This window comes from Pundamilia nyererei, unplaced genomic scaffold (assembly GCF_000239375.1).
Source record: "Pundamilia nyererei isolate P.nyererei 1_Seehausen unplaced genomic scaffold, PunNye1.0 scaffold00321, whole genome shotgun sequence".
NCBI classification, from domain to species: Eukaryota; Metazoa; Chordata; class Actinopteri; order Cichliformes; family Cichlidae; genus Pundamilia; species Pundamilia nyererei.
Window position 1 is genome coordinate 45,965 of NW_005187722.1, and position 10,594 is coordinate 56,558.

General features: G+C 37.2%; 3 gene segments (V, D, J or C); all 3 read right to left on the reverse strand.

Moving 5' to 3' along the window:
* Positions 1-3,811: 3,811 nt before the first annotated feature.
* On the reverse strand, positions 3,812-4,254 carry LOC102210499 (Ig heavy chain V-III region HIL-like). The segment is given in 2 exon segments: positions 3,812-4,125; positions 4,199-4,254. Coding segments are annotated over 2 exon segments (360 nt in total).
* A 3,159-nt stretch (positions 4,255-7,413) lies between these two features.
* Positions 7,414-7,907, reverse strand: LOC102205782 (Ig heavy chain V-III region HIL-like). The segment is given in 2 exon segments: positions 7,414-7,727; positions 7,845-7,907. Coding segments are annotated over 2 exon segments (360 nt in total).
* Positions 7,908-9,001: 1,094 nt separating this feature from the next.
* Positions 9,002-9,470, reverse strand: LOC106456504 (Ig heavy chain V-III region 23-like). The segment is given in 2 exon segments: positions 9,002-9,315; positions 9,411-9,470. Coding segments are annotated over 2 exon segments (360 nt in total).
* Positions 9,471-10,594: the final 1,124 nt, after the last annotated feature.

Genomic DNA, 10,594 nt, shown 5'->3' on the forward strand with positions numbered 1-10,594 from the left:
CAATTTAATTGCCTTATACTGTTTGATTGAAGCTATAAATTTATTTCATTCAATAAATGTTAGAAAGATAGTATAGATATATCACTATATTTATTCAAGTCACTTGTCTTTCTTTCTTTTTCTTTTTCTTTTTTTTATTACAAAAATCTGTTTTGGATGAATGTATTATTATTATTATATCACAATTTATATGAAATATAATGTTATTATATTATTTATTTTATATGTTTATATATTTTCTTATATTATTATATTAGTCTGATTATTATTATTATAGAAGACAAGGAAGCTGAAGATTGTTCTGGGAGTTGTAGGGGTGGTTTATATGACACATTTAAAGGTTGCGCTATTAAAATTTAGTGTTAAGCTACAAATATAAATAGAATGTTACATCCTCAAAAGGAAATGAATTACTCAAGAAATAAAATATGTCTGATTCTGTGGAAAGGTGCTAATAGTAAGTAATCAGCATGAAGAAACAGATGAAATGAACTAATTTAGGTGACCATGAAGAGAACAAATGAAATTCCTTCTTTTAGGAATCATTCTATTACAATTAGAATGAGATCTGAATTATCAAAGGGCATATGGAAGGCTGAGAGCATACAGGGCCTGTTGTAATAGCTATTATAGAGGATGTGCAGGTAAATGTTTTTTTGATTATTAACTTTAATCTATTTAAAGAGGCGTGGCACAATGCTGGAAAATACAAACTTGGTGGGTGGGGGACTCTTCAAACCACTAGTCCTTTGTGTGACTTCCATCCATCCATCCATCTTCATCCGCTTTGTCCGGGGCCGGGTCGCAGGGGCAGCAGCCTAAGCAAAGAGGCCCAGACCTCCCTCTCCCCAGCCACCTCCTCCAGCTTATCCGGGGGAATACCAAGGCGTTCCCAGGCCAGCCGAGAGATATAATCTCTCCAGCGTGTCCTGGGTCTGCCCCGGGGCCTCCTCCCGGTGGGACATGCCTGGAACACCTCACCCAGGAGGCGCCCAGGGGGCATCCTTGTCAGATGCCCGAACCACCTCAGCTGGCTCCTTTCGATGTGGAGCAGCAGCTGCTCTACTCTGAGCCTTTGTGTGACTTGTTTCAGTTTATTTACAGTGATCAACTATGTGTTCAAGTTTTCTGCACTTCATCATTTGTGTGTGTGATAAAACAAAAAAACAAAACCCTCATGTCTTCTCATATTACATCACATTGTGGCTGTCAGTAAAATCAGTCTTAAATGCTCAACTTGCCATGATGCTTGAAATCAGGGAGTTTTTTGTGCACCTGCTCCTCTGATTTCACTCACTGTGCTTTGTTGGGCACAGAAGTAAACAGCAGAATCTTCTGCTGTCAGGCTCTTGATCTCGAGGTACTGAGTGCTGCTGGGAACGTCTTCAGTCATGAGGAAACAACTTTGAAAGGAGCTGCCATAGCTAGCAGAGTTTGAACCTGAATCCATTCTACCAGTCCACTCCAGAGCTTTCCCGGCCCTCCAGCTGAAATATCAGCTTGTCATGGTATAACCAGATATGATACATGACATCTTTACTGTCTCTCCGGGACAGTAAAGTAAAAATAATGTGTCTGCCACACATGTGCCTTCCTACTCCATCACTTTCATTCTACTGAATTTGAGACAATATTAGAGACAAGCAATTTGAGATGAAAACAACAGCACAGGCAGTAAAAGTGGAGAAAAGCATGTAACATGACCAGGTAGAAAATAAATCATAATCTGATTCATAAACAACACACTTTCTTCTTAATGTAAAGAAAAAAACTGCTTCTTTGGTCTACTAACTTTTTTTTCTTTATTATTTTTTTTCCTTTAGATTATTTGCATCAGCCCCTCCTCAAAAATAGGAGAGAAAAGGTGAATAATTTAAGAGGTTTTACTCAGAAGTAATTACCCACAACGCAAAAAAAGAACTGTGCTAAAAACTATGAATGATTAATGTATGAGTATTCTTCTCTGTTGTCGCACAAGTAGAACTAGCATGGTTCTACTTGTTCTTGTCCTGGACAATTCTTGATTCATCATTGTTCACAGTACCGTTATTTGAGTGTGATAAACATAATATGTTTTTCATTTTAATAAAGACTGCGGCACTTTTTAAAAAATATAATATACAAATAAATGTAGAGCATGTAAAAATAAGAACCAATGAGTTTATGAACACAAAATCAACCATGTTTGAGTGTTTTCAGTTTAAAATTCAGCTACAGCGTTGTTCACACACTGAACTGGATTCATCACTGATCTCAAGGTTTTCTAAAAGTGGAGCCTATTTGAATTCTCTTTTCCCTTTTTTAAATTTTTTTAACCCTGAAAAAAATATTCAAAATAAAATCTAATTTAAAAACCTCTATTTTCAGTATATACTTTGTGTATATATTATTAGTTGTCTGTTAGCTTTATTGCTAATTCTGTCTCACAGGATCACTATTTGCATTTTCATCAAAACAAACATAATTACATATATTCTGAAGGCTTTTCTGTGGCTGTTGAATTGGGCTCTGAACTGACTAATAGATGTTAGTGCCTGACCCAGGACTTCCAGTAATTGATTTGTGACTTCTCCGTGACTTCTCTTCCACCCACTCTGTTATCAGATGATTTGGAATGAACTTGGCAGTCATCCTTATTGTGTTGAACCGGGACAATTATACTGCACTTTAATGTTGGATTGCAGTTATAGAAAATGTTGACTCCGTGAATATTTATTACAATTCTGGGGTATGTTCTGTCTCTGTGGCTTGGGTTTACATAATAATATATAGGAAGCTGCCATTACATGCAATGGCTGTAATGTAATTAATGTTGCTCTCTTTGCGAGTTGGAAAGTGGATATTGTTTGTTGATACAAGTTTCACTCAAATTAAATATATATATGTTATTTCACAAGAAATATATAAATGTGGAGAAAATGTCATTAGGAATACACATCAAAATATGATATGGCATTCATAAATGAGCACTATGCCATAAATGAGCACTTTAGGCACTGTAAACACCTGTAGAAACAGAAGTCAACACTATATCCACCAATCATCTGTTTAATAGTGTTTCTAAGGTGGGTTTTTTTTTTAGAGTGAATCCATCAAAGCACCACAAAAGATGCAGGCGCATTAGTATCAGAGGTACAGAGAACATGGTTGCTCTTCAAGCTGAAGATATATGAGCCTGTTCAATGCCTGTTCATGCCTGATGGCAAATATGAGGAAAGGTTTGATCCTAATTTAAAAATTTTTGCTACTGATTATTTCGATTTAAAATGATGAATGAGTAGACTGTTCGTTTTCTTCTCTGATTTCCTCTCCTTTGTTAAAGCAGTTAAAGGCTTGTGCAAGTAGGTAGGCAGTGTTTTCTCTTCCATAGTTGCTATTTGAACATCTGTGGAATAAAATGAGCCCCTATTTTTAGCAAAAACAAAGACCACTGAATATTTAATGATACTAAAACTCTGCATTTGCTTTTAACCTATTTAAACAGCTGGGATGTCTGGTAAGGCGTTAAATGATCCTCTCATATATGAACAACTTCCTGTGACCATTTTAACTTACCGTTATGTTTTATTAACTTTGGGTAACTTTGGTTGATAGTGAGATCACATTCATGATGGCACCACAGGAAACAGCAGTGGAGAGTTTAACTGTGTGAAAAGTAAAGAACTTCTCAAACGAGTGCAATAAAGACTATTTCAGTAATAGTCTTAATAGATTAAGTATTAGAATATTGTCATAATACCACAGTTATGATGCAAAATAAATATATCATAAAGGGCTGTAGGATTTTGTACAGCTGCTTAAAGAATTTCAATCACTGTGAGTCTCGAGCACAGTAATAAACAGCAGAATCTTCAGTTTTCAGACTGTTCATCTGCAGATACAGCTGCTGTCTGTTGTTGTCTCTGGAGATGGTAAAACGGCCTTGAACCGACTGAGAGTAGAATGCTCTGTTACCATTGCCCCAGATGTGAGCAATCCACTCCAGCCCTTTTCCTGGGACCTGTCTAATCCAGTCCATAGCGTAGCTGCTTAATGTGAATCCAGAGGCTGTACAGGTCAATCTGTGAGATTCTCCTGGCCTTTTAACCACCGGTCCAGATTCTGTCAGAGTCTGACCACCAAGACCTATCAATAGAAATAAACAGGCAGTTAAAAAAATAACATAAGAACATGAACGAGTTTTTGTGAAGAGTTTTACCTGCACAGCAGACAGTCAAAATTAGTAGCACTGTGCTACAGTCCATCTTGTTTAACTTAGTCAGTCCACTAGTCTCTCCAGACTTGAAGCAGCCAGATAAGTAGGTGGAAGACATGTAAATATTTGCATATGTTGGGGACCTCAAACAAAGGAGTACTCAAATACTTAACATTTCAAATGAATCTGAAATTAAATAATGGAATTAAAACATTTTCACCAATTTCTTATGGAAAACACATTTACATAATTTACAGAAAATTTAGTATTAAATTATGCCTTAACACCTGAAAAAGGTGATGTGATGTAGCATCAAATGGAGAGTAACTGTTTATTCAGGCGTTATAAATTATACTGTATACTTTTAAGCGAGATGGACTTACCTCTCATGTCTGAGAGAGGGTGAGTGACTTGACATCTTGACCTTTATGTGTAAAATGATACTGTGCTAAAACTGACTTTATCTGCTTTTGCTAATAGTAAATCATCTTCTCAAACATGTAATCAAAGTATAAGTCTCAATAATATTTTGAATGAGAAATGTAGTTGCAGTTATGAAAATGTCTGTTTTAATTCTGTGTGTGTAGACATGATTCAGCTTTTACTTTGGCAAATTAGTGTCTCTCTGTGTTTGAGACCAGCAGCAGGAATGTGAAAAGTAAGAAATGTGTCTCTGCAGGCCATCATTATGCATGATTTTTCATAAGAGAAATCTTTTTAAGTATGTTGTAATTATCAAACACAGAGTCATGATTTATATGTGATTTTGCTCATAGGTAATCATCTCAGTTGCTTTTAATACTAATCAGAATTGAATTAAGTGTAAGTTTAACCAACATAAGATGGAGATACACTGAGATTCCGTATGGAGTGGGTTGTTCAGGCAACGATGGCATGATTGGAGGCTGTGTGTATTTGTGCAACAAGGATGGGAGGGGGAATGAATGAGACACTAAGGACCCCCTAGTCTAAAAAAAGAATGTATAAAAGATTTGTGCAGATGAGAGAAGTTGTTCATTCCTTCGTCTCCTGTGAGATAAGCAGTACAGAAGATTAAGAAGTTCACACTTGGAAATTCCAGCAGAGATGCCAGAGGGATCAACCGCTGCCTGAACTGTGGACTCACGATCCCTTTCTCTCCTGGCATCTAAAATCTATTTCAAACGATACAAATGAATTCCTACCTAGAACTGCCTCAATGTACAAACATTTATAGCAACTGTACAATTGACTTTTTTCATTTTTGTGTGTTTTGGATTACTTTTGGTAAAACAATCAATCAAATCTTGAGCTGAAAGAATGATGTGTAGAACAAAAATTGCTAAAACAGAAGGCACTTGACCTAAACAGTATTGTAACGTTCTCAAGAACCAGACTTTTAATCTCAGTTTGTCCGTTTATTCCGTAACACAGGCAAACGGGCCGTTAACTCTGGGGAGAGTGCTCTCGTACAACACCTCACTTCAGCCCCGTACAGTCACACAACAACAAGGACCCCCCCTCCCCTTCCTGCACACATTAACTCCCTTTTTCCTGCAGCACAACCAAACATGTAAGAAATAGCAACAGTGCGCAGAGATAGCCAACCTTTCACTGTAAAATAACATTTAACCATCGTTACACTGCCCCCCCAGCAATAAAAGGTGTTTTTGAGTTTGTCAACCCACACAGTCTGTAATTAAAACATCACTGACTACTGACTGTGAAGGCTTGTTGCGTAGCAGGCAGGAGTCAGGCCCACATGCAGAACTCAGAATCAGGAAACAAGGACTAGAAGCAAAGAAAACAAATTTAGTATCATTGAGCAACAAAAGCATAATCAGAGGACTAAATATAAGGCTTGGACATAAAGCACATAAATCCAAAAGGATACATCAAAATCCCACAAAAATTCCAAACCCTGGAGCCATTTTTATTAACTTTTATTTGCATTTTATTTTTTACGTTTTTAAACCTACCACACAGCAATGTGTTTTTATTTATCTTCTGATACATCTATATACTAAATGTACTTTATAAATCTGTCTTAAATCATATGTAGTTAGTATATTTTTGGGTAAACTAAATGTTTTATGATAAATAGTGTTTTAAAGGACGTTTTTACTGTAATCCACTACAATTGGAAGCTTCATTTTCTCAGCCCTGTTGAAGTTAGTTTCTGATCAGTTTGGCACAGTTTAATTGAAGCTCGTCTTTGTACTTCAGATGCTTCAGGCTCTTAAATATTCAACATCATGACTGTTTCTCCTGCTATAGTGACTACTAGCTATAACAGACAGAGTTTAAGATGAGAGTGGAAAAAAGAGACAACAAAGATCTGTTTTTCTAAATCTGGTGAAATCCAAACTCACTTGCTCGAAAGGATAGGCTACAGGAAGACATGTTGCACATTTGACTCCGTGATCAAGTTTGCAAAAGTGTATGCACTAGCTGGTAGAATGGATGCATTAGGATAAAGTTGCATTTTGTGGTTCAACTGTTGCAACAGTAACATCTGTTAATATGAGCATCCTGAAAATACATTTTATTCTGACTGATAAACAATCCAATTCCTTCAGTGTTTTAAGTTGGAAAAAGATTAGGTCACAGGGTGCTTTCTTTTTAAAGGAAAGCACCCTGTGACCTGATCTGTGACCACAGCACAGTCACATATACTGGTGGAGTGATTGCTGATCTAGTTGTTTCCTAAAGACAGAGACTTAACACTGACTGCCCTCTAGTGTCCTGAGAAGATCTGCCACAGGAGTTTTAAGTCTAAATTCTAAAACATGGTTATTTCTTTTTTATCTGGACAGTGATTTTAACAATCACATTTTCATTTGTGTGTTTATTTTATTAATGTATTTAGTCATTCATTTATTTAGTTAGTTTTTATTTTTCTATGTGTATAAGGGTAAGTGAAAAGAATTTCCTAATACACGTATTTTCCTGTCTGAGCCAACCTATTGCAAAGCTGCTATCAATCAGAGAATAACAAGAGACCTGAAAGGTCATGGTCAAAGACTGTCCAGGCTGCACAACCCTTGAGTTAAATATTGATACCTTGGATGGCATCAATAATCTCTCTCATCATGTTCTCTTTGCGTGTTCAGGCTTCCTTCCACAATCCAAAGACATGCAGTTAGTGGAGTTTCTATTGGTATTTTCCTCTAAAACTTGTTTATTCTTATTTCTCCTGAATCATGTAGGATTTTGTACAGCTGCTAAACAAGCTCCAGTCACTGTGAGTCTCGAGCACAATAATAAACAGCAGAATCTTCAGTCTTCAGACTGTTCATCTGCAGATACAGCTGCTGTCTGCTGTTGTCTCTGGAGATGGTAAACCGGCCTCTGACTGAATCAGAGTAGAACATGCCACTACTATCAGTATAAATGAAAGCAATCCACTCCAGTCCTTTTCCAGGAGCCTGTCTGATCCAATGCATCCAGTGGCTGCTGAATGTGAATCCAGAGCCTGTACAGGTCAGTCTGTGGGATTCTCCGGGCCTTTTAACCACAGGTTCAGACTGAGTCAGAGTCTGACCATCAACACCTGTCAAGAAACAAACAGGCACACAATAAAAGAAAAAGTAAATTATCTAAATCATAAATTAAAATAACTTTTTTTTTCTTTTTTGTATTTATTTATTTATTTACTAGAGAGTTTTACCTGCACAGCAGACAGTCAAAAGCAGCAGCACTGTCCTACAGTCCATCTTGTTTAACTGTGTGTGTGTTGGTCCACTATCTCTAGATGGTTTCAGCAGTCTCATAAGTAGAGGTGGAAGAAAGAATATTTGCATTTGCACCTCCTCAATCCTATGACAGAAATATTTAATAATTAAAGAGTTTTTACTCAGAATGAATAACCCCGCCTCACAAAAAGAGAAAATAGAAACTGTGGTAAACACTGTGAACTGTTAATTTGTGTACATTTTTCTCTGTTGTCACACAAGTTATTTCATTATTTGTTGACAAGTGAAACTTCACTTGTCAGTGTTCTGTATCACTGTGCAGTAACATGCACAGTAATAGACAACTGTGTCCTTGGGCTGTAGATTATGTCCTGTTATTGTCACTTTGCCAGTGGAATTGTCTCTGCTGATGCTGAACTTGTTCTTAAAAACATTGTTATGGTCACTGCTCCCATCATATCAGATGTGTAAAATCCATTCCATTGGTTTTCCTTCATTCTGTGTGATCCAAGTATTAGTAATTCCATTGTATTTAGTAGTGCGAATTGACCAAAGCTTCTCACAGGATGCAGTAGCCAGCAGCAGTATCTGGGCTGCAGAGAACATGGTTGTTACTGAAGCTGAACTGATATGAGCTCTTCTGCCCTCTCACTGATGCAGCCACATACTGAACAGTTTTGTGGAAGTGCTTGGTGTTCATTACAATAAAAGGACTGTGCGTTTGAAATGCCATAGTTGAAACCACAGTTGACCAGTTGAAACCCACGGATATAATTTTTTTTTGTTTTGTTTATTATATTTATGCTTTTTTTTACTACCTTAAGGCATTTTATTTCTCAGTTTTTTGTATTATTGTAGGGTCTTTACCTTAGAATATAAAGTTCCCTGAGGCATCTTTTGTGGTGATTTTGCACTATATAAATAAAATTGAATTGAATTAAACTCAAAACATTTTGTATTAAATGTATTGTTGTGATACATACAAAGCAGGAAAAAATGTTTCATTAGCAGAATTTATTATTGTTATTGAATCTTAAAAAAAAAAAAAAAAAAAAGCAAAACTCAAAACAAGGATGTTGTTTTGAGGGTGAGTTTGAAATAGGATTTTGTACAGCTGCTCAAATGCTTTCAGTCACTGTGAGTCTCGAGCACAATAATAAACAGCAGAATCTTCAGTCTTCAGATTGTTCATCTGCAGATACAGCTGCTGTCTGCTGTTGTCTCTGGAGATGATAAAACGGCCTTGAACCGACTGAGAGTAGTAAGTGTTGCTACCACTGCCCCAGATGTGAGCAATCCACTCCAGCCCTTTGCCCGGTGCCTGTCTGATCCAATCCATACTGTAGCTGCTGAATGTGAATCCAGAGGTTGTGCAGGTCAATTTATGGGATTCTCCAGGCCTCTTATCCACTGGTCCAGATTCTGTCAGAGTCTGAGAATCTACACCTGTCAATAGAAATATTCAGGCCGATAAGAAAAGAAAATTAAATACTTTCAACAGATGTTAAAAGAACATTAAAATCGTTTTAGTAGAGTTTAACCTGCACAGTAGAGAGTAAGAATTAGCAGCACTGTCTTAGAGTCCATCTTGTTAAACTCTGTCAGTCCACTATTCTCTGCAGACTCGCAGCAGTAAGATAAGTAGGTGGAAGTCATCTCAATATTTGCATAGGAAACATCAAAGGTAGAAATACATGAACGCAATACGGATAAAATCTTGGAGAAGCTCACGGCTCTTCAACTGGAAATTGATAGACCTGGTGACCAGTGATGGACATTAACCTTTTCACGCATAGTGGTCACTACAGTGGACAGCTATTCAAAGACTGTTTTCTTGTGTTTGTGTCTGTGTTGATGGTTTACTTGCAGATAAACAACTACATTGGGCACTGATGTGTCACTCCATACCCTGCCATGTTTAAAAAAAATGAAAAAAGTACATATTTAAAAAAATGAAGTTTAAAATACACATACAAGTTAAAAAAGCTGTACGCCCGTAGGCCGAGGCTGACGGGAACAACAAAAAATTCTACTTGATATCGGGACTGTTTGACTATTTCTCCATATCCTTCCAAGGCCGCCTGCGTAGGCTGCGGACTGTTGACTTTCACTTAACTGGGTGAAAGGACACTCTTTGAAGCTGAACACGGGACACACATACACTCGCACGTACTGGTACAGATACACACTCACCCACCCCCCTCCATCCCAAACGCCTGTGGAAGCAGATTTCTTTTCTTATGTATTAATCACATATTTTAATCATATCACATTAGTATAGCAAGAGCACTCTTGTCACTTAGTTGTATGCATGTGCACTACAGATGGGCCTTAGGTGACGGCTAAGCAGAAAACAAGGTCATAATTCTCTCTGTGAGGGAGGAGGTATAGCCCCCCGTGACATGGGTCAACATGTAAGAGTTGTGGAATGTTTCTTTGTTTGGGAAGCTATAAAAGAGTTCAGGGCAGTGTCCATCCTCAGAAAACTGTTTGGTGTTTGATCAGAACATTTTCTCCACTGCAGTGCTTTTCTTTTTCTTTTAATTTCATTTGCTATTTCATCTAGGGTTTGAGAGTAACGAAATTTCTATTCTCTGTATGACTTGTACATGTGGCAGAATTGACAAATAAAGTTGACTTTGACTTTGACTTTAATAAACCTAACTTCAAAAGACACGCTCACCTAGTAGTTGCAGTTTTGTTTAAGATTTTCCACAACACGCTT